General features: G+C 37.0%; 1 protein-coding gene across 4 annotated transcripts in view; it reads right to left on the bottom strand.

Moving 5' to 3' along the window:
• Positions 1–2,818: 2,818 nt before the first annotated feature.
• Positions 2,819–24,763, bottom strand: part of SEC23A (SEC23 homolog A, COPII coat complex component) — a 76,918-nt gene continuing 54,973 nt past the window's right edge. For all 4 annotated transcript variants that reach the window (XM_047861323.1, XM_047861322.1, XM_047861324.1 and 1 more), the window contains 6 exons: positions 24,487–24,564; positions 21,620–21,781; positions 19,587–19,673; positions 17,916–18,071; positions 15,584–15,649; positions 2,819–4,212 (listed from right to left, as the gene is read on the bottom strand). In XM_047861323.1, the coding sequence (XP_047717279.1) occupies positions 4,123–4,212; positions 15,584–15,649; positions 17,916–18,071; positions 19,587–19,673; positions 21,620–21,781; positions 24,487–24,564 (639 nt within the window). In that variant the 3' untranslated portion in view covers positions 2,819–4,122. The remainder of the gene's footprint in view (positions 4,213–15,583; positions 15,650–17,915; positions 18,072–19,586; positions 19,674–21,619; positions 21,782–24,486; positions 24,565–24,763) is intronic.

Below are 24,763 nucleotides of genomic sequence, written 5' to 3' on the forward strand. Positions count from 1 at the left end.
TACACTAAAAAGTATTAATCCAGTATTTTTTCCTTTGTCTTTTACCATGCTTTCCCTTTGCTACCTTCATTTCTCTTGCCTTTTTTTTTTTTTACCACATTGCTTTAATTTTTTTAAATGTTTATTTATTCTTGACAGAGAGAGAGAGCACAAGCAGGGGAGGGGCAGAGAGAGGGAGACAGAGAATCTGAAGCAGGCTCCAGGCTCTGAGCTGTCCACACAGAGCCTGACATGGAGCTCGAACCCACAAACTGTTAGATCATGACCTGAGCCGAAACCAAGAGTTGGACACTTAACCAACTGACTGAGCCACCCAGGTGCCCCATGATCAGATTGCTTTTATTGCTTTTTTTCTTCCACTGGTTTGGAAGCTACATGATCTGGTTTGAAAGTTTCATTGGTTTCATCTGTGTTATCCTTAACTTTTAAAAATACATAGCTAATTTTAGGTTGATTAAGCCTAAAATTGACATCTCCATCCATCTTCCAAATGCTTGAGACATTTTAATATTTTTGGGTTTTGTTTTTTTTAATGTTTCCTTAGGAGGGAAAAAACCCCCAACTTCCCAGTATCACATCCTCAACCCAAATTATTGGACTTTATGTCGGTATAATCCATAGATGGGAAAGAAAAAAAATCTGAATTTCTTTAGTAATGTAACTTCATTATTCCATATCTAGTATTGTATACTGATTATTATATTCATCAGATAATAATACATTAAATCTAGATCAGCTTTTGTTTTTCTATTAAAGAAAGGAAGGATGAAGTGTTTTAATTTCACTACATAAACTATTAAAAAGCAAGCAAGAGAAACCATCTGAATTACTTGATAAAATGCTCAAGATGAATGCAAATCAAGAATGTGGGAGTATAAACAGTATGCATGCATGTATATCGGAAACATGGAAAATGAAAATAAAATGGAAAGATGAGCATTAGAAAGCAAATAATCCTAATTTGTTGGTGTTTGAAAAATAACTGAAAAATTATTTTCATTTAAAATAAAACCAAGTGCAATAAGCCACAGCACTTAATTTGTAACAGTTAATGAAAAATGCATTCGCTTTTGTCACTATATAATTCCCAAACACTACACCTAAGACTAATGCTTAGGTAGAACTAGAGACCTCTCTCCAATACTGCACATCTTTTCATCTGCACCCTTGTGCTATTTTTCTAAAGGAGATCTAGGAACAAATTGATATGTAGTATGCAATGTTACTGGATCAAAGTATTTGGATTTTATTATTAGGGCAAAGGGAATGACATCATCAGATTTGTATTTCAGTGAATTGAAGAGAGGGGTGGAGGAGACTGGGGAAAGTAGACTGGTTAGGGGGCTGTTGCCCCAACCACGTAAGATATGATGAAGGTAGAACAGCAGTAAAACAGAGAGTAGTAAATAGATTAGGGGGATTATTAGAGAGGCTGAACTGGTGAATATAGTTACTAACGATGTGGAGAGTAATGATTCATTGGTTTCTGGCCTGGACAAGCACATTCTCAGATTCAGTCTGTGGAGGTAGGGAATATAAGACACAAGTTTATCAGTCAAGTGGGGAACTGGATAGAGAAAATGTCAGCTCACTTTTGGAATCAGCCAACAAAAGAATAAATTTATGTTGTTACAACAAAATAAAACTACACAGATGAGGTCTAAAGTTGTTTTTTAATTTTTTTAATGTTTATTTATTACTGGGAGACAGACACAGAGCGTGATCAGGGGAGGGCTAGAGAGAGGGGGAGACACAGAATCTGAAGCAGGCTCCAGGCTCTGAGCTGTCAGCACAGAGCCCGACGCGGGGCTCGAACTCACAAACTGCGAGATCATGACCTGAGCCAAAGTCAGTCACCTAACCAACTGAGCCACCCAGGTGCCCCTAAAAGTTGTTTTTAGAGATAAGGCCACTAGGGGGCAGTAGGCTCAACAGTGAATACAAAATAGTTCTGGACCTACTGGAGCTTCTCAGTGCTGCTGCTGAGTTCACAAATGCTCTTTATTCACTCTAAATTTCATTAAAAGGGTTAAACATTTCGTTCTTCAACAATCAAATTAAATAGCTAATAATTTAGTAATATCTAAATTAGACACAGATCCCAGGTTATTTCTTTTAAATGTCAAGTTAAAAGGGCATGATACATTTGCTCCTCCTTATCCCTTCAATACAAAGGTGCTTCAGCTTGTGTAATTGAGTTAGCAGTAAAGGGTAAGTACTGACTTCTATCATTCGAGAGTAACAATGCATTCTTAAAGAGCTTAAGTTAAGGGGCCACACAAATAAACATGTATCATCATCACAGGGGCTTTCAAAAGTGTGTTTAACTCCAAAACACAATTTCCTTATAGCCAAAACAACTACTTTGGGGGGGGATGAAAATACTCGAAAACTGATGGTGGTTGGGATACCTGAGTGGTTCTGTTGGTTAAGCATCTGTCTTAGGCTCAGGTCATGATCTCACAGCTTGTGAGTTTGACTCCCCATCAGGCTCTCTGCTGTCACTGCAGAGTCTGCTTCACACCCCCGTCTCCCTCTTTCTCTGCCCCTCCCCTGTTTGTGCTCTTCCTCTCTTCCTCAAAAATACATAAAAACATTTAAAATAACTGTGGTCGATGATTACACAACTCTGAATATTCTAAGAACCTCTGAGCTGTACACTTTAAATGGGTGAATTGTGTGGGTGTGTGAATTAAACCCCAATAAAGCTATTCTTAAAAAATGAATACTTTTTAATCTACTCATAGCAGATTTTATAATTGGTCTAATTTTACATCAGGCTTCTCAGGCTTTATTAGACTTTGAAGTAAGCAGGAAAACACAGAAAAAGTATATTTTATTGGTATTTAGGCCTAGCACAGTTCAATTCAAATAAAATGGAACAGAGCAATTTATTTAATTGAATACAACATATAAACATTTTTTTTTAAGTTTCTGTTTTATCATACGATTGTGTTCATGCAAGTACAATCATCAAACTGTCCTTCCAAGCATTTATCATAGCACCACCTTTTATTTGCAGTACTTGATATAAATTTCATTGTCAAACATATCTGGCTTTAGCAATGTAAACATTTGCTGCAAGTAAACTTTAAAAGGTAAAAGTGAATTATACTAATGAATAAATCAAAATAAAACTGAGCATCACCACATGATATAATTCAACAAAATATTATATAATACTGTTTGAGTAAGAACTTAATACATTTCACAATATGGAAGCAGAAATAAGAAATAATATGTAAACTCCCAAAATAGTGTTAAAATACTGAAGGATATAATGTAAAATTTACCTCAGAAAAACAAGGGGAAACAACATAACCATGCAGTAAAAACCAAATTTGCTTTAGTAGTGATGACAGTTATTTTACTGCAAAGCCTTCCTAAAACGCATTCTGACAAAATGGTTTATTTTCTATCTCCCTTTTTAAAAAACTTATCACGTCTCATTACATAGGTTGGGTACTTTATGGGAATTTCACATTTGTCAGTTGTGGGATTGTTACCCCAAAAAACTTTCCATCTCTAAACTATTTTTCCAAATGACCAAAAACATTAAATTATCTTCATGAAAATTACCATATATAAAGTCAAATAATTCCTAAACAAATCATCATAAAAATAAATCTGCCTTAACAGAATAAGTACAGAAAAAGGTGTATACATAAGTGCTTGAAAATCACAGATATATTTCAATGAATAGGCAAAAATGTTCACATTTATCATTACTGTCAATGATTTTGCTTACTTGGTTAAAATCAAGAAACAAGTTTTCAAAAAGTCAGCAAGGACATTCAGTGCCACTTTGTATTTTTCTGCAATATACAAATGAGTTATGTCTCTGTAGTGCAAGGCCAACTCTATTTCAACTCTTTAACATAATTAAGTTATAAAGACCTCAGATTTCTAAAACCAGCCATAATACTGTGGCAAGCAAAATAAATTTGTTCTTATTGCTCTTATATTCCAGCTTATTCTACAAATGTGAACATTTTTCCACATGTCTCAAACCATACTAATACAAAGAGTCTAGAGAGATACCTGTATTGGTCTCCACAGATAAACTGAAAAAGGAAATTGAAGTATTATTTCATCTTAAGTGTCCTTAATATGTTTAGCACTTCAAGCAGCACTTGACACAGCAAGTTTCTTCAAGTGATCCATAAACACTTGTAAACTAACATCATCTGTGAGAATAGGTGCTCCAGACTCCTGGAAGAAAAGAAAGATATTTGCTATGATTAAAACATAGCAGTTTTTTTTTTTTTTTAATTTTTTTTTCAACGTTTATTTATTTTTGGGACAGAGAGAGACAGAGCATGAATGGGGGAGGGGCAGAGAGAGAGGGAGACACAGAATCAGAAACAGGCTCCAGGCTCCGAGCCATCAGCCCAGAGCCCGACGCGGGGCTCGAACTCTCGGACCGCGAGATCGTGACCTGGCTGAAGTCGGACGCTTAACCGACTGCGCCACCCAGGCGCCCCTAAAACATAGCAGTTTTAACATAGAGTGTGCTGACAGCACAGAGCCTGCTTTGGATCCCGTCTCCCTCTCTCTCTCTGCCCCTCCCCGGCTTGTGCACATGTGTGCTCACACTCTCTCTCTCTCTTTCTCTCTCTCTCTCAAAAATAAAGGAATAAACATTTTTTAAAATGTAAATAAGTAAATAAATAAATAAATCACAAGAAAATCACTGTAAGCAGAATAATGCCTATGCTCCAGTTGTATAATACAGAATCTGACTGGCCTTACTTAGTCCCAGGTTCCCTAGAGGGAAATTCCTTGGAATTTCCTAACATAGTGTCTTTGAAAACATAGTGTCTTTGTTATTCATAAGCCGTCAGATCACACTTGAGTTTATGCTTTGAGATGAGATAACTCAGGATGAGGGCCAATCACCAGAAAGATCAATATGATTAGAGGGTGGGATGGGGGGATTTAAGACAGCCTGACCTCTAGGGAAGGGAAGTGAGGTGAAGGGAGGGAAAAGAGGAAGGGAGCTGGAGATTCAATCAATCCTGGCTGGTAGTAAAGAAACAAACAAGTAACTCTGAACACCAAAGCTCAGTGGAGCTTCCTGTTTAACAAATTTATCAATGCTAGGAGGGTGACACAACCTGATTCTACAGAGAAAGAACACAAAAGCTCTATCTAGAACCCTTCCAGACCTCACTCTGTGGGTCTCTTCGCTAATCCTTATTTGTAATCTTTAAAATAAAACTGTGATCATAAGTAACAGTGCTCTCCTGAGTTCTGTGAGTTGTTCTAGGGAATTATCAAACCTGAGGGGGGGCTTGTGGGGAAGCCACCTCCTACAACCACACACACATACACACGCACGCACACGCGCGCGCGCGCACACACACACACACACACACACACACACACACACACAGATCTGTAGCTAGTTGGTCAGAAGTACAGGGAACCTGGGATCCCACCTGCAGCTGGCATCTGAAGTTGGGGGCAGTCTTGTTCTGAACCATGTCCTTTCACTTGCAGAATCTGCATTACCAGTAAGTGGTCAGCATCAGATTTTCACCGCAGAATCAGAATAGCTCCAGACCCAACTTAATCTTTATAGTACTAAAGTAAGTGCTCATTTGTCTTGACTGTATTGCCGCTTTTATCACTACTAAGGAATAAATCTCTCTTGGTGAGATTATTGCTGCCTACTAAAATACACTTGAGAGGCACCTGGGTGGCTTAGTCGGTTGAGCTTCTGACTCTTGATTTTGGGCTTCTGATTCTTGATTTTGGCCAAGGTCATGGGATAGAGCCCTGCACTGGACTCCACACTCAGCATGGAGCCTTTTTAAGATTCTCTCTCCCTCTCTCTCTCTCTCTCCCCCCCTCCCTCTCCCTCTCTCTCTCCCCTCCCTCTCTTCTCTCTTTCCCCCTCTCTCCCTCTCTCCTGCTTGTGCTCCCTCGCTTTCTCTCTAAAATAAAAATAAAAAAATAAAATTGCACATATTTCGGGGCACCAGCGTGGCTCAGCTGGTTGAGTATCCACTCTTGCTTTTAGCTCAGGTTATAATTCCAGGGTCATGGGATAGAGCCCCATGTCAGGCTCTGTGCTGAACATGGAGCCTACTTGAGGTTCTCTTGTTCTCCCTCTCCCTCTGCCCCTCGCCCCTGCTCACAAGCTCTCTCTCAAATAAAAAAAAAGAAAAAGAAGGAAAATAATATTGCACATATTTGGGGGCACCTGGATGGCTCAGTCAGTTGAGCATCTGACTGTTGATTTTGGCTCAGGTCATGATCCCAGAATCCCGGGATCAAGCCCCACGTTGGGCTCTGCACTGAGCATGGAGTCTGCTTGAAATTCTCTCTCCCTTTCTCTCTGGCCCTCTCCCCGCCACTTTAAAAAAAAAAAAAAAACTGCACATATTTTAACAGAAATGCCAGTTGGAAGGAAGAATATTTACAGTGTTTTTATTTATTTTTAAATTTTTGTTTTTTTTGAGAGAGAGGGAAAGAGAGAACAAGTGCGGGAGGGGCAGACAGAGAAGGGGACAGAGAATGTGAAGCAGGGTCTGTGCTGACAGCAGACAGCCCAATGCAAGGCTCAAACTCATGAACTGTGAGATCATGACCAGATCCAAAGTCAGACACTTAACTGACTGAGCCACCCAGGCATCCACACAGCATTTTTAAAATAAACTATTCTTATAACTTTTCATTCAAGTCACTTTAATTGATCTCTGTGGGTTCTAAGTAACAAGAGTTAGGGAAAATTCCTATCCTTTATTTTAATAAAAACTGTGTTGACAGAATGACCCTGGTAATCCAATCCACTAATAATGAAAAAGGTTTTCTAGGGGTGCTTGGGTGGCTCAGTCAGTTGAGAATCTATCTGACTCTTGATTTCGGCCCAAGTCATGATCTCACAGTTCCTGGGATTGAACCCCAGGATTCTTGCTTGGGATTCTCGCTTTCTGCCCCTCCCCCACTTACTCTTTCTTTCTCTGTCTCAAAATAAATAAATAAATAAATTTTTTTAAAAGTTTTTCTAGATTTTATATCTGGATTTTTAAATTTTTCACCTAATACTCAAGTTCTCATTTATAAGTAAATATAAAAAATCTAAAACAAAGTAGTTAGGTAATTTTCAGAGATCAGCAAGTGAGGATCAACTGTAAGATGGAAATTTATAGCTCTTGTAAATTCTAGTCTGGCATAGCCACAGACCTGCCATAACTTCTGCTGAATAAAGAAAAGTCCATTTTATTATGTATTTTCATGAGCTAATTATAAGAATTTTAAAAACTTGTTAAGGAAGGGAGACAATAGTACTGGGATTAACAGCTTGGAGTTTGGAACCAGACTGCATGGGCTCAATTCCTTGCTCAGCCACTTACTGCCTGTATGACTTTGAGGAAGTTACTTAACCCCTCTGTGTCTTAGTTTCCTCATCTTTAAAATAAGGATAATAACAGGACCTATTTCACATGGTTGTTATAACGATTAAATAAGTTCAACTGTATAAAGAAACAGAATACGTGACACACACAACAGGAATACGTTTCAACTATTATCATTATTACTTTTTCTGAAAAACCTATTATTTTATAACACTGAAATATCTTTCCTTATTCAACATTCACAGTTAACACAGAGAAGCAAAGGTCTCAAAAATATGACTTAGACTAGTAATAACCTGGTAGCTCTTGGATTTTTTCTTTCTGCAACTATTCCTGATTTTTCTTCAATTTACACATTTTCCACCTCAATTCACCCGATCTCAGATCTATTTCTCCTGGTCAAGGCAAAATATATATCAATTTTCTAATTTATATACTGTAGAGATCTTATTTGAAATTATAAATAGTAACGGTCACCTCAAACTTATCAAAAACTTGCAGCTGATTGATCTTAATTTTTCAACTGTGCCTTTTTCCTCCTTAAAATATATCCAGGTTCAGGCAGAAAGATCTAAACTTTATATCATTTAGTATATGAAGCACTACAAGCAATGGGGAAACAGTGTTGCTGTGGTGCCCTCTTCAGGCCATCCATAGATAAAACTCACTGGGGACTCGATTTCTGACAAAAAGAAAACTAAAGTGTAAGATTGTATAATTTTTAGTAAAATGCCTGGCTATGAAGTTAACTTCCTAAATAGCAATCATCAATTTAATTTAATGATTAAAAATTCAGATTCTCCAGTCATAAAGGCCTAGAGTCAAATCCAGACCTGCCATAATTTGCCTATGTGATCCTGGATAAGTTACTTAAGCTATATAAGCCTCAATTTCCTCTTCTGAAAAATACAGTTAATAGTACTCCCTCATAAGAGTGTTTTGATGATTAAATAGGACTGCATAAAAATCTTAGCACAGTAACTAAAACAGCATAGATTCAATTTATTAGTTATGATATCTATAAAAATATTAGCATAATTTACAAAAATCGTAGGTCAAGAAAGACCTTAGGGCTCTCATTTATGCCTCTAATGCCTTTGCTTCCAGGCTATAATAATTAAACTTCAAAGTTTAAAACAGATTTTCTTTCCTATTTAAAATATCTTTAGGGAGAGACTTAATTTTTTTCCCCATTGATAACAAGAAAAACTAATATTTACCAAGTCTTACCGTGCATATCAAGCACGTATTAAACTCTGTAATACACAAGGAAGAAAAGGCAAAGAGAAGACTTTGAAAACTTATAGAGGTTTCAACTACCAGCCCAGAATGATGTTTCTCCATGTTTAACGGCTCAACAAGTTCTTTATAAGTCTACTAACTACATCTCCATGTTGTAATTTTTTTTTAAGTAGGCTCCATGCCCAATGTGGGGCTTGAACTCACGACCCCGAGGTCGAGAGTCGCATGCTCTACCGAGTCAGCCAGGTGCCCCCATGTTGTAATTTAAACCCGGAAAAGCAAGAAGCAAGTTATTATTTACATGATCTAAACTACATTAAAAAAAATTTTTTTTAAATGTTTGTTTATTTTTGAGAGAGGGAGACAGAGCGTGAGCAGGGGAGGGGCAGAGAGAGAGGGAGACACAGAATCCGAAGCAGGCTCCAGACTCTGAGCTGTCAGCACAGAGCCAGACGCGGGGCTCAAACCCATGAACTGTGAGATCATGACCAGAGCCGAAGTTGGACGCTTAACTGACTGAGCCACCCAGGTGCCCCTAAACTATATTTTTTAATGTAGAAATTAAGCTACAAAGATATATTTTATTTGGTCTGCATTAATGTGGGCTCACAACATTTTGTTAACTAAATTATGTGAATGGCAACAATCAGCTGGAGGGGAGGAACAGTTACCCCCTTTGGAAAAGGATTTCTGTATCCTTCCCATAAGCCCTCTGACCCCAGGTATTGCCTCTTCACAATGAAGAGTATCAGATTTTCTTATATTCATCCAGCTTCACTCATCTGTTAGTCGCCTGGCCCCTCAGAGCATTTGATAGGGGACCCGACAAATACTATTTTAAAGTATCCTTCAAGCTCCCCTTCTCCATATTGATGATTAATCACCATTTCCATGAACTTTATTAACTGGTGCTACTTTCCTGTTTTCTTGCAACTTTTTTCCCTAAACAAGTTTCTCTTTAGTTGTGAGATCCAGAACTAAAACCAGTACTCAGATAACTAAAGTATAATGGAAAGGCTGACTTATGGTACATTCTGTATTCCAAAATTCCACGTCATAGTTGGCTTTTTGTTCTACAGCAAGTGGAATGGGGTAGAGGGTGATACTGATGATGTATATGTATATCCATTATATGGGCATACATTTTTTACTCTCATGTGCTATATACTCTTTCTACATCTTCCCAGAGTGAACTCCTGTCCTCACTATAAAAACCTTACCTTTCAGAACTTTTAGACCATGGAGTCAACTTATTTATCTATATCATAAATGCTCCTTAACTCCTGAACACCTCCACAAAGCTCCCATACTCTAATCTCTGTTCTCCTGCCCAGATCTGTAATACTCAATACATGCTACGTTTAAGTACTGTGGAAAGTCAAAAATTAAAAGGACATAGCTATTACTCCCAAGTAACTTACAAACTAACGGGAGGGATAAGACGCAACAGAAATGGATGAGGGGCACCTGGGTGGCTCAGTCGGTTGAGCGTCTTGACTTCGGCTCAGGTCATGATCTCGCAATCCATGAGTCCGAGCCCCGCATCAGGCCCTGTGCCGACAGCTTGGAGCCTGGAGCCTGCTTCTGATTCTGTGTCTCCCTCTCTCTCTGCCCCTCCCCCGCTCAAGCTCTGTCTCTCTCGCTCTCAAAAATGAATAAATGTTAAAAAAAATTTTTTTTTAATGGATGAAAATAAGGAATGAAGGGGTAGAGATAGTATACAAATCAAGTCATGCAATGACAGAAAAAATTTCAAGAAGTAAGTGAACTTTGAACTCAGCCTTGATGGACGGCTACCATGTGTACAAGTGGTGATAGGGACAAGTCACACAGAGGGTAACCTGCTTAGTATATTCAAAGTGGAATAAGACTAAACAGTAGCTAAAAGTGGGAAAACTTATTTGGATTATGCCATAAATGACCCTCAAAGGAAGGTCTTATAAAGAGTTAATATGTAATTCCATAAGGGGTTATTTAAGATTAAAGATTTCTAGGAAGTACTCTGACCAAGAACTGCATTACAGAGACTACTCTGGCCAGTGCCAAAACGGAAAGAAAAGGGCTGAAGCACTGACAGTCTATGTGAATAGTAACAGGGCTTGACCTCAGTTAGTGACCAGGAAAGGAGGGAACAGATAAGGGAAATAGATCCAACCATTTGTGAACAGTTAGAGACAGAAGGGAGAAAATAAAATGCAAATGACTACAGTTCCAAGCCTTGGGAAATGAGATATGGTGGGGCCCTCTGTAAAAATGAGAAAGTCAGGCAGAACAAGATGGTATGAAAGAGAAGTTCAAGTTGGGACACACAGCTTATGAAATGTCTACAGGAAACTCAAGTGATGTGTAACAGTCTATAGCTCAATGTGAGGCCAAACCAAAGGGAGAGGTTTGTAAGTTAGCCTCAGATGAAAGCTGAAGACACAGGATGTATGCAATTGCCCAGAAGAAGAGTGTATGCAGAGAAATGAGGGCAAAATATTGAGGCACCTCTATATTCAAACAGAAGGCATCTTCATCCTAATCACGGCTTCATTTATTTTCTACCCAGCCTGAACTTCATAGTCATTTAACATTGCTCTAAATTATTGCACTCCCTTTAATGTGTCCATCTTTCTTATCTGAAGTGCTAAATCACCCCCCAAAGTCTATCATCTTGGATGCAATGCCTGAACTATAAAGCATGGCTAAAGAACATAATGGAAGCAAGCTACAGAAATTAATAGTAAATAAAGTGGCCCCTCACTGCTGTAAAAGCTTCTTATTTACCTGCTGTTGCTTTCTTATATTCTGTATAGCTGTTTGTTTGTTTTTTTTAACGTTTATTTATTTTTTTTGAGACAGAGAGAGACAGAGCATGAACAGGGGAGGGTCAGAGAGAGAGGGAGACACAGAATCTGAAACTGGCTCCAGGCTCTGAGCTGTCAGCACAGAGCCCGACACGGGGCTCAAACTCACGGACCGCGAGATTATGACCTGAGCCGAAGTCTGATGCTTAACCGACTGAGACATCCAGGCGCCCCTCCTTATAGCTGTTTTAACATCTTTTCTATTTTCTAGTCCTTTACCCCTAGCATTTCTCACTCTTAGCAAATAATTCACCATTACTGAAAAGAAATAGGCAATTACCCAATGTGAGCTTTCTCTCCTCAATGTCCTTCTCTGTCATCACCCTTGATACCATTTGCTTTTGCAGAAATAAATGTCCTGCCTCCTTACCAATGCTGAAACTCCATATCGTGCTTGTGATCACATGATCTGCTTTTGAGGATCTTAAATATCTATAAGCTGTTATAAGCTGTTATTTTGTCAGCATCTTACACTTGGTCTACAAATAAACTCCATGCCTTTACCCTAATAACAATCAACCTTCTATCCTATTACTTGAAATCAGGCTAAATTTGAAAAGAACCATTTACAATTACAACCTCCACTTCTTTAGCACCCACTAATTCCTTACAATCTATCTTCTACTCAACCACTATTTAAAACTGCCTACCAGAGGGGCGCCTGGGTGGCTTAGTCGGTTAAGCGTCTGACTTCGGCTCAGGTCACAATCTCGCGGTCGGTGGGTTCGAGCCCCGCGTCGGGCTCTGTGCTGACAGCTCAGAGCCTGGAGCCAGTTTCAGATTCTGTGTCTCCCTCTCTCTGTGACCCTCCCCTGTTCATGCTCTGTCTCTCCCTGTCTCAAAAATAAATAAACGTTAAAAAAAAATTTTTTTTTTTAAATAAAACTGCCTACCAGAGGGGTGCCTGGGTGGCTCAGTCAGTTAAATGTCCGACTTGGGCTGAGGTCATGATCTCACAGTTCATGAGTTTGAGCCCCACGTTTGGTTCTGTGCTGACAGCTCAGAGCCTAGAGCCTGCTTCAGATTCTATGCCTCCCTCTGTCTCTGCCCCTCCCCTGCTCACACTCTGTCTCTCTCTCAAAAATAAACAAACATTAAAAAAATTAAAATAAAATAAAATAAAATAAAAAATAAAAATAAAATAAAATAAAATAAAATAAAATAAAATAAAATAAAATAACTGCTTACCAGGGCCACAAATGACCCTTGAAATCCATCTACCCTCACCCTCCTTCAAACATCTGCAGCATCTCAGAATCTGTTAACTCTCTTGCTTCTTTTTTCTATAAAGTCCTCCCTCACCTATTATGCCATGGTATAGTATTCTTTTCATTTTCCTCCCACCTCTGTGATTATTTATAAAATACTCCTACCACTTGTACTTCCTCAAGGTTTTATCTCATCCTTCCTCTACCTCTCTGCACTCTCCTTGGACAAGTAACACTGATGACTTTAAATATAACTTGTCCATGATCAACTTTCACATCCTTGCCTCATCACCAAACCCAAATTTCTAACAGCCTGCTCAATCTGGCCATCTAGATGTTACCTCAAACTCAACGTGCCTAAAATCAAACGTTTTCTCTCTACCTTCCCACTTACTGGCACATGTTCTCCTAGTTACCCAGGCTCAAAACCCTACATTTACCTTGTACTCCCTCAATTATTTTTTACATTTATTTATTTTTGATACAGACAGAGCACAAGTGGGGGAAGGGAAGGAGAGAAGGAAGAGAGAAAAGGAGAGAGAAGGAGAGAAGGAGAGAAGGAGAATCTGAAGCAGGCTCCAGGCTCTGAGCTGTCAGCACAGAGCCCGACGCAGGACTCGAACTCACAAACTGAGAAATCATGACCTGAGCCGAAGTTGGACACCTAACTGACTGTGCCATCCAGGCGCCCCTCCCTCAACTATTTTTTAAAAATTCAAACCTACAGAACAGTTGAGAAAAAAGTACAATGAACACCCACATACTCTACCTAAATTCACTGATTAACATTTTATTTTGCCACATTTGCTTTGTTTCTATATATTCTTCCTCTCCTTTTTTTTTTTTGTTGAATCATTTCTGTAAGTTGAACACTTCATGATATTTTAACCCCAAACAGTTTTTTTTTAATGTTTATTTATTTTTTAAAGATACACAGAGTATGAGCAGGGGAGAAGCAGAGAGAGAGGGAAACACAGAATCTGAAGCAGGCTCCAGGCTCCAAGCTGTCAGCACAGACCCCAACACGGGACTCAAATGCATGAACTGCAAGATCATGACCTAAGCCAAAGTCGGATGCTTAACCGACTGAGCCAATCAGGTGCCCCACCCCCAAACACTTCAGGATATATCTCCCAAGGTCAAGGACACCCTCCTATATAACCACAACAGCAGAATCACACTCCAGAAATTTAATATTATACCTGTATCTGATATATGGTCCATATTCAAATGGGATACAAATCATCCCATTTATGTTCTTTATAGCTGTTTTCTCTAATCTAGAATCCAATTAGAATTCAGATTTTGCATTTAGCGATCTTGCCTTAGAGTAACTTTTACTTTCCTACAACTTCTAGCAAATCTCACTGGTTCCACTTTTAAAATATCACCAAAATCTATTCCTTTTCACTATCTTGCCTTCAATCCCCCTCATTTGGATTACTTCAAAATATAGTTTCAACCTACAGACTGTTCTCAATTAATCTTAAGATTCAACTGTATTTTCTAAGACTCAAATTTGCTCCTCTGCCCAAAAGCCTTTAGTAATGTTTTATTACTTACCAATAGATTCAGCTCCTCAGCACTCAATCTGGCATTCAAAATCCTCTACAATTTAACTGCACAATACATTTCCAGTTTATTGTTCTATTCATCCCTATATGTCCCTGTACCTTACTGTCCTCTATCTGGAATTCCCTTCCTCATACAATTTCTACTTCTTCAAATAGTAACCATTCTATAAGGAAATGTCCCCTCTCCTGAGCTCTTTTCTTATCACACACTGTCTCCTGCTGCCACCATGTGCTCTCTTCCTCTCTTCCTTCTCTAAACCCTCTATATTTTATATCTTTCTAAAAGAACATATCTTATAATGACTCGTGTATTTTAATTACTCAGATATGTATCTTTTCCTAATACTAGACTACAAACTCTTTAAAAGCAGGGATGATCAAGGGGCACCTGGGTGGCTCAGTTGGTTAAGTGTCTGACTTGGGCTCAGGTCATGATCTCATGGCTTGTGAGTTCAAGCCCCGTGTCAGGCTCTGTGCTGACAGCTCGGAGCCTGGAGCCTGCTTCAGATTCTGTGTCTCCCTCTCTCTCTGCCCCTCCCCGGCTCATGCTCTGTCTCTGTCTCTCTCAAAATATAAATAAACATTTAAAAAAAAAAAAAAAAAAAAGCAGGGATGATGAAAACAATGAATCACTAAATTCTACTCCTGAAACAAATATTACACTGTATGTTAACTAACTAGAATTTAAATAAGAACCTGAAACATAAAAAAAAAAAAAAAAAAAAAAAAAAAATGGATGATCACTATGTACTCTAAAGTACCAATATAGAATCCTGTACATTGGACACTCAATAAATGTTGATATACTGTATCAAGAGGTAGGACATTTAAAAAAATTAAAATATATTAACAATGATTTCCAGGCTTCCTGCCACTCTTATTCAACTACAATCCCTGACCTCTCCAACTTACTATGTGTGGCCCTTTTGTAGTTCATGTCCTAGTATTAGCTTAAATCATCACTTCCTATCTTATACACTATATTGCTTTTTGTCTCAAGGGTGTAGTACTAAACTTGGGATATGAAGGAATTCTATTTGACATAATTACTTTTTATTTTCTATGGTGCCACCAAATGCTTAGTTCGATTTTCTACTCATTTTTTCATTACTTTTGCAACAGAAATCATTAGCAAATATGCTTAACTGACTGAGCCACCCAGGTGCCCCCCAATTTTTTTTTTAATGTTTATTTTTTGAGAGAGAGCGAGAGACAGAGAGAATGTGAATGGGGGAGGGGCAGAGAGCGAGAGAAGCAAATATGTAGGAAAATGTGTAGTTCTCATTAAAATGACAAACTATAAATACATAAAGAAACAATTTCCCAAATCCACTATTTACACTTACCTGTCCCCAGGCATACATATTATTATGAGTCTGGGAAGGGTTGACTTTTGAAAGCAGGAAACGGGCCTTAAAAGCAAAGAAGAAATAACATCCATCAAAAATAGATTTAGTTAATATGAGCCAAACAAATACATTATGTGATCTAAAATTTAATTAAAAGGCAACTTTTTAAAAATGAACTAATTTTGGAAATATGTAGGCCACTACATGTTACAAATAAATATACCCTCTTCTCTCTAAATCATACATTCATAACAAATAATAAATCAGTCAAAAATTCAGTATATAAAAATTATGTGTGTAACAAGTAGGACAAGATTAGTGTAAATTTTACTAAACACTTGGGTCTGAAACATCATCAGAGGTTTGAAGTTCCAAAAAGTGACCTACACATTCTTTAAACAATGACTCTCAAACTTTTTTAAACTGCAGGCTATTCCATAAGACAAGTTACCTAACATTTTAACCATCTATCCATTAAGTCATATCATTGTAAAAATAATAACCAAAATAAAAGCAGAAAATAGCACTATACATGGTAAGATGGTAAGACATTGATGAGAGAACCAGGCATGAATATAATTTCATATTGGAAGAACACAAGCAGTCCTATCTTTTGAAATTTAGTACAACACAAAATCATTTTCTACTCTATGAGTAAGCAGCTTAACACAAGAAAATTGGCTCTAGAGTCAGAACACCTAGATTCAAATCCCAGTTTCTCCATTTACTGTGTTTCCTTGACGACAAGTAACCTAAGTCTTGGTTTTATTATCTGTAAAATGGAGGTAACAACAGAATTGTTAGGAGGGTCCAATGGGATAAGGTGTGTAAAGTACTATCAGCTTTGCAAATTCTCAATACGTGGTAGCTCCTATTATACATATAATAAAATCCTAAAAATAACTGCTATCATTTCTGAATAACAGTTACTGATATTTACCACCTACTTTATAATACTGCACTAGGCACTACGGATACAACAATAAATGAAGCAAGATCCCTGCCTTTAAGAAGAAGAGAAACAAACTTATAATAATTTATAATTACTTTATTATAATTCTAATAAAATTACAAGGGAGAAGTAAAAAGTGTTTTCAGAGTGTACAGAGGCACCTGAGGCACCTGGGTGACATAGTCGGTTAAGTGTCCAACTCTTGATTTCTACTCAGGTCGTGATCTCATGGTTTATGACACTGAGCCCCACATCGGACTCTATGCTGACAGCACAGAGCCTGCTTGGTATTCTGTTTTTCTCTCTCTCTGTCCCTCCCCTGCTTGCTCTCTCTCTCAAAATAAATAAAAACAAAGTTAAAAAACAAGTGTATGGGGGTGTCTGGGTGGCTCAGTAGGTTGAGCATCCAAGTCTTGATTTTGGCTCAGGTCATGATCCTAGGCTCATGGGATTGAGCTCCACATCAGGCTCCATGCTGAGCATGAAGCCTGCTTGAGATTCGCTGTCTTTCCCTCTGCCCCTTTCCCCCACTTACTCTCAACCTCAAATTAAATTTAAAAAGGCGAAGGGGAGGAGCTCTTGAGTGGCTCAGTCAGTTGGGTGTCCAGCTTTGGCTCATGTCATGATCTCGCAGTTTATGAGTTTGAGCCCCACGTTGGGCTCTGTGCTGACAGTTCAGAGCCTGTTGCATGCTTTGGATTCTGTATCTTCCTCTCTCTCTGTCCCTTCCCTGCTTGCACTTTCTCTCTCTCAGAAATAAATAAACATTTAAAAAAAAAAAAAGAGTGTATGTTAAGGGGTCTTCAACTTAGCCTTCTGAAAGGCTATATGCACACATATATGTACATGTGTATATGTACATGTATCTTATTTAATCCTAATAATTCTAAAAACCACAAAGCCTTTTGTAATATCATAATGTTTTCCTATTACATAACATTTTCTAGAAAACTGAAATGACAGAATAAAGAAAACAAAAAATTGTTACCATAAACTTCATATTCATAGACTTTTTCATTAAATACACAGATTAAAGAAAATTACACTGAAAAAGGTACACTAAATTATTTTCCAACTTGCTCTTCTTGCTCAGCTAAAGCAGACAAACCACCATAACACCATCCTGGCTCTGTTATTAAATTTGGGCTGGTAGCAGAAGATGGGAGAAACTGCTAGCTTTAGGTAACGAGTCAATAACCACTGCTTTGCACTCAAAGCTAAGGCAAAAAGCAAGCATATTTTCCCTTGTAAACCTCCTCCCATCCATCTCCTCCCTCTTTTACTTGCTTTGGGAAGCAGTCTATTCAAATTAAAGTCAGAAGGCAAATAGCAACAACTCATTACAAAACTAGCAACAAGCAAATTAACTGTACTTACCTGGCTACCTCCATGTTCAGTATCAATGTATCTTGGCATTGGAAATCTGGAGTGAAGAATCTCCTGGGCATCATCCACTGGGGCTTGTAGAAGATGGCGGAAATTTTCATATTCTGGCATGTCTTGGTATCCTGACTTGCGCCACTGTGCAATGGTCTAATTTTAAAACAATTAAAGGAATTATTACTTTTTAATTTCTTACCTATTCAAAATCTTTAAGAGATTTTTACAAAGGAATTAATCTTCAGAAAATAAGAAAACTATAGATCATTATTTCATTTATCTCAGGTTTTAAATTAATACTACGTATTTTTGAGTAAATACATGAAAAATGAGGTTACTTCTCCTTTAAAAGTAAAAAGAAGTAATAAACCAGAAAATTTGCTAACAGAAGACTTCCCAGATACTTCAAAATTAATCACCGACTATTACAAAATCTTTATCAATGGAGTTACATTCTAGCAAGACATGAAAACATAAAAACTTTAATAATAATAGCAATAACACTATAAATATGCCTGGAAAGAGCATCTGAGTCAATTCTTTTATTAAGGTAATGGCTCCAAAAAGCATGGGATTAAATCGACCAAAAATTTAAATTTGGTTTGGTTTCTAACTTAACTGCGTCAATACATACTCTGCATCACTTTATATCTTTGTAGTTAACAGAGGAACAGTCATGTGCATTTCAGACTTCTCCTTTAATTACATTAACAAGCTACTTAAAATTACACACACACACACACACAAAAGCAAAATATTTCACTCTGTCATGTAATAGGCATTATTCTTAAAAATTAAAGGACATTAGTACTGATATCAATTAAAAACAATAATCAGTAAATCTTTAAAAGGTCTAGATAATATTACTCAAAAGGATATTTTGAGTAACACTTCTACTCTTACAGTGCAAATCTAAAATCACAACTAAAACAATTGGAAAAGTAAATCTGCACAAGTTACTATAATTCTAGACTAGAAGTTTGAGTGTGGGTCTATGAAAAACGAATCTCTATCTTTCAAGGCATCCAGAAAACAGTACTTTCTTATACAGAGAAAGCATTTAATTATTGCTGAGTAAGTGCAGGAATGAACAGACCTCTGCTAAAGAACTGAATTAAAGTTTACTGACTACTCAAATATTCTTCTCTTTTCAATAATTTACCATTCCAATTAAGAGAAGGTATAAATTTTAATTCACTTATGCTTTAAATGAGTTTTTAGATCATGTGGAATATTTTTAAGAATAAAGTGCTTTATACACATCATACAGAATACTTTTTAAATGATTACGTGAAATAATGAAAGGGAAAGCCTGCCTACTGACAAAGGCAGACTTTTCTCCTCTTGAGGTCTTCAGGTAAAATCAAAAGTATTATACTCCTGTGTTTATATCAATGTCCTTACTTTCACAATACTATGCTTTGTGTAAAATCCACTTGTTGAATCATATGTAGACAAATGGACAAAATAACCACAGGTGGGTAAACTGCAAATGAAGTCTAAAAACCTGTAGTAGGAAAAATCATATTTAAACCTATTTTATAAAAATGGAAATAAAAGTTTATCATAGAGGAAACAGTAGCCATTTAGTGAAGAGGGGAAAGTTTCCATAAATAAAAAGACTTTATTGCACATACATGCATAGCTTTAAATGCTATGGAATCTTACCTCACCATGGTAAATCAAAATCTGGAAGAACGTGTCCATGAGAAGAATGCGATCTGCAAGAATACTGCTGCTATCAAGAAGAACTGGCTAATGGAAGAAAACAATGAGAGAAGAGGAAGATGGAAAAATAAATTATTTAAAGATACAAAATAGATCTTTCCAAGATATTTTTAAAACTTTAAATTTCTACCTTACAACTTAAGACATCTTGCTTTCATGAATTCTTACAGTATATTTTAATTTTCTGAGAAATCACAACAACTAAAGTAACAATAGAAAACCAGAGTAAAGCCAAGAGAAAATCAGGGATAACTCCTAAGTCTGGTGATGACCCCACTGAGTGACAGACAAAAAGCTTGGGAAAGGGGAAATTTGGAGACAGAAAAATAGTTCTAAATAGAAAATGAAAGGGAGTGGCCAGAATTAATGACATAAATTTGGGTATCACATGCATAAAGATGGTAATTAAAGTTATGTGATTATACTGTATCACTCAGAGAAAGGAAGACAGAGAAGAATCCAGAGATAGAGCCCTAGAGCATGCCACCACTTAAGAGATCTGAAAGGAAGAAGTCAGCAAAAGGAGACGGAGAAGGAACAGGCAGTGATTAGGAAGAAAACTAGTAGGTACTGCAGGTGTCAGTGAAGCCTAGGACAAAAGGTTTCTAAGGACAATCCTCATTAGGTAAATGCTGTTGAGAGTTCTGGCAAGATGTGGGACATTGGTAGCTGCTTGGTAAGAGTTGTTTCAGTGTAATGTTAGGGACAAGAATCTGAATAATCTAGGTTGAGAAGAGAATGTGAGGTGAGATCATACAGTTACTCAGGTAACTTACTGAGTTTAGCTGCAACTGAGACCAAAGAAATGAGGTGGCAATTAGAAAAAATGTGAAGCCAAAGGTGGTTCTGTTTGTTGGTTTTTAACGTGGGTGCTATTTAGGGTTCTATGTTAATGAGAATGATCCAGAGGAACAGCAGGTGATGATGCAGGAAGGAGGAAAACTCCAAAAGCAAAGCCTTAAGTAAATGAAGCTAATGGTGTTCATGGATTAAATGGCAAGGTTAGAATTTAACAGCAGCAGGTGATAGGGATGGTGGGATTCCAAATTTCTTCTAAACAGTAATCTACATTTTACAGGTATCTAAATTTACATATATTACTCTGAAATTAGAACAAAATCTCTAAAACTTTCTTTCCTGATTCAAAGAACTACAAGACCAAATAAATAACGAGACCATCACATTAACACCTTATATTTTCTAGAAAAGTAGAAACTATGACAAACTACCAAAAAAAAAAATTATAGTAACAAAATAGAATGTTTTATAAACTATTTTTTACAAAACAGTATATAAAGGCATCACGAGAGATCATGAATCAAGAGATATTATAAATACCCCCTTTATACTGACCATTCTTCAATATTATTTTCACATATAGTCATTATATACTTTTAAGTGGTAAAACAGACAACATTAGCTACAAAACAGAAAAAACTGTTTATTTGATAATAGGTTAAAATAAGTGGGACAGTTTGCTAGGAATGGCATAGCTTTATCACGGATAACTTTATCATCACCTAAGCATACATCTTTATAATCAATTGTATCTCATGTTCAAGAGAGGCTACAAGAAAATGACATTTTAAGCAAGAAGCTTTGTTCAGACAGAATGTCCTGTCAGACACTAAACCCTGGAATAAGCTACAGGTTCTAGAATCATTACCTCTGGGCACTGTTAAAGATATGAGAACAATCATAAACCCTACAGAATTTGATCAACCAAATAACTGCATAAATTGATCTTAAAAGTTTCTTCCACCTCAATTTTTCTATTTTTTTAAATGATTTCCTAGTGCAATCTAGCATATAATAAGCACTCATAAATATCTGCAAATATATGAATAATGTAACATAACTTCTTAAACTAAATTCTTATATGTAGTAACTATATTCCAAGAAAAACTTAATTGTTTTCACTTTTTGATGACACATCACAGCAACAACCAATTTTTGTTTTCTGTTTCTCTTACCTCTGGTGGTCCACTAAAAGAATATGCATACAGAATAGGCTGAATCATGATTAAAGACTGAGTCAAATCTTGACGCATAAAATGATGACGATAATATGAACTCTCATCAGGACTATTGTTAAAAACTTGCAAGAAAGGAGATCTTCTTAAATGAAACATAAACTACAAGAAAAAAACATGTGAGATAGGTTTTACTGATTTTATTGCAACAGTTTACTATTACAAAAGCATCTGATTATAACTATTAACACAATAAAACAAGTTATAATAAGAACATTCTAAACTGTACTCCTCAGAATCTTACTATGATCTTTATCAGTTATTTAAAAATATAATTCAACAACAAGACACTCGGTTGAGTGTCCAACTTTTTTTATTTTTTTTTTTTTACATTTTATTTTTGATATATATATATAGAGAGAGAGAGAAACAGAGCACAAGCTCTGGGCAGAGAGAGAGGGAGACACAGAATCCGAAACAGGCTCCAGGCTCTGAGCTGTCAGCACAGAGCCCAACGCAGGGCTCGAACTGACGAACCTAGAGATCATGCCTGAGCAGAAGTAAGACACTTAACCGACTGAGCCACCCAGGCGCCCCATTGAGTGTCCAACTCTTGATTTTGGCTCAGGTCATACTTTCAGGGTCATGGTGTCCTACACGCAGCATGGAGCCTGCTTGGGATTCTCTCTTTCTCTCCCTCTGCCCCTCTCCCCAGCTCACATGTGCACTCTCTCCCTCTCAAAAAATAAGTTAATTAAAAATATGTGTGTAGGTGTGTGTGTGTGTGTATGTATATACAGAACAATAAAAAAAATTAAAGTAAAAGAGGTGACTCAAAAGGAAAACAAAAATAGGAACAAAAAACTCCTTGCTCTGGTCTAAGTTATACTACATGGTGCATTATCAGCATCCTTTGTTTTTATTCCTCATGTCTTTGGCCACAACTCTGAACTTTTTTATTACTGTTCCTTACCACCATCAAAAGACTCCAAGAGTAAAAGTAGATTAACAGATTTTCTACTTTTTGTAGGGCTCCCAAAAGTTGTACTGGGAAGGGTCAGCGATGACAAAAAAAAAAAAAAAAAAAAAAAAAAGAAAAGGACTTACATATATTCACATTTTTAAGTTATTCCTCATCCCTAAGAAACATTCTCTAGACTTTTTTTCATTACTTCTTTCTCCTTTCACTTTCCTTCTACCCACTCCTCATATTAAAGAGCTCAAAAGGGGAAGAGTTAGGCCTGAAATAGAGTCTCAGATACAATCAACAGAATCAGCTCTCCAAAGAACTCTCATTTGTCTTGGAGTTTCCTCCCAACTTCCTTCAGCCCTCAGGGCCCAAGTGCTTGTGTGTTGCTCCTGCCTGGGACTCAGTCCACGCTTCCCTCCCAGCAAAGGCAGCTCAGTGACATTCTCATTCCTTTTCTGTTTTCAGTGATCAGAACTCACTGAGAGGCTCTCTCATCCCTCACCACTTTAGCCATTCCTTACTAACAGAAATGTGTAATTGGTAAATTTGGGGGTAAATATTTTAGAAATAAAGACCTTCTTTAAATATAAGCTATGCCACCTTTTGGAAGACCATCAGGCTTTGAAACCCCCCCCAAAAAATTATTTCTGGGCCCTCTGCTATTTCCAATAGAGGGGAAAAGATGGGATGCCCAGATCTCTTGGGAGATCTATCAACTATCAAAAGCCTAAAGAGAAGGTTTGGAGTTAGGAGAGAAGAAAAAGGAAAGTGTATGGCTTTCAGTCAAATACTTATTAGGCTAATGCCTTCATTCTCTTTCCTATTAGTTTCTGCTACTAATAGGCCTAAGGATTCCCAAATCAGAAACGGTTCTGTCTGCTTTAAAACAAATAGACTCTGCCTTTTGCTAGTTCTCCAAACCTGCAACCAGAGGTTTAGGGAAGTCTCCCTGCATAAACAACAAGTTTCTACACCAGAGATCAATAAAAAATGTTCAAAAAAAATATTAATAAGAGTAGTTCAGAAAAGAAAGCTGAAGGTTTAAGCAAAGTTTTCATGGGCAAAATTTAAATTTCCACATCTCAATGTAATCATTATTCTAGACTGAGCTAAAATGCTCCTTCTTCTATAAAGGTGTATCACAACATTCACTTGGAAGGATTCCTCTAAATTTCCTTTAAGTTTTGCATATCTCTCATAGCATTTCTTTCTTTCTGTTCTGCATTAGGTATATTTCAAATGACACCCTTCAAACTGAAAGATCCTTGAAAGGAGGATCCATGTCAGCCATCTTTATTCTCCTAAAGTTCCCTTCACACAGAACTCAGGTGAATAAATGTTATCTATGCTATTCATCATATAAATAAGCAACCTAGACTTTTTAAAATATTGATCAAAATAAGACAGGTAGATTCAACTACCCAAGTGGAAAAACTTCCCTAAGATACATAAAATCAGCTCTTTCTATTTACCTGGTATATCAGATTGTTCTGTAAGACTAGGTGACCAGTAAAGTTACTTCCTTTTGGTACTACTGTAATTAGATCCTTTATATTAGATGGAAAGTTGAAAGTTAATCTGCCTGACATCTGATTCTACTCCACACTAGGACTCCAGTGTAAATTTCTACTCACCACAAAGAGATGAATATTTTCAAGGCCATCATAAAAATACTATACATTTAGGGGTGGGTGTAAAAAAAAAAAATACTATATACTTTTCACTGACTACTCAAGCACAATAGTGATTTCTCAGCTATCCCAAACTTACAACATTACCAAAAGAATAACCCAATACAACAGGTCCTATAAGATGAGTAATAAAATACAACAGGAAAAATGAGACCCAATGCTACTGTCAACACTAAGAAAAGAACATGGACCTTTTATCTACTCACCTGAGGGTAAAGGGAGAAAGTTTCTGAAAATCTGAAGGAGCTTGGATCATCTTTGTGATATTCTCCAAATTTCTGACACTAAATAAAATAAAATGTGTTAGCAATATTTTCCCTGGCACACAGCTAAACAACCCTCTTGCCTATATGTTTTCTATTTTTAAAAAGCTATTACTCTTTAGAAGGCAGATCATTGATATAGGATAAAATTTGAATATTACTTATAGACTTACCAAGAGAATAATTACAACTAAAGAAATACATTTGAATTTGAGAAGCA

This window comes from Prionailurus viverrinus, chromosome B3, assembly GCF_022837055.1.
Source record: "Prionailurus viverrinus isolate Anna chromosome B3, UM_Priviv_1.0, whole genome shotgun sequence".
In the NCBI taxonomy this organism is placed as follows: domain Eukaryota; kingdom Metazoa; phylum Chordata; class Mammalia; order Carnivora; family Felidae; genus Prionailurus; species Prionailurus viverrinus.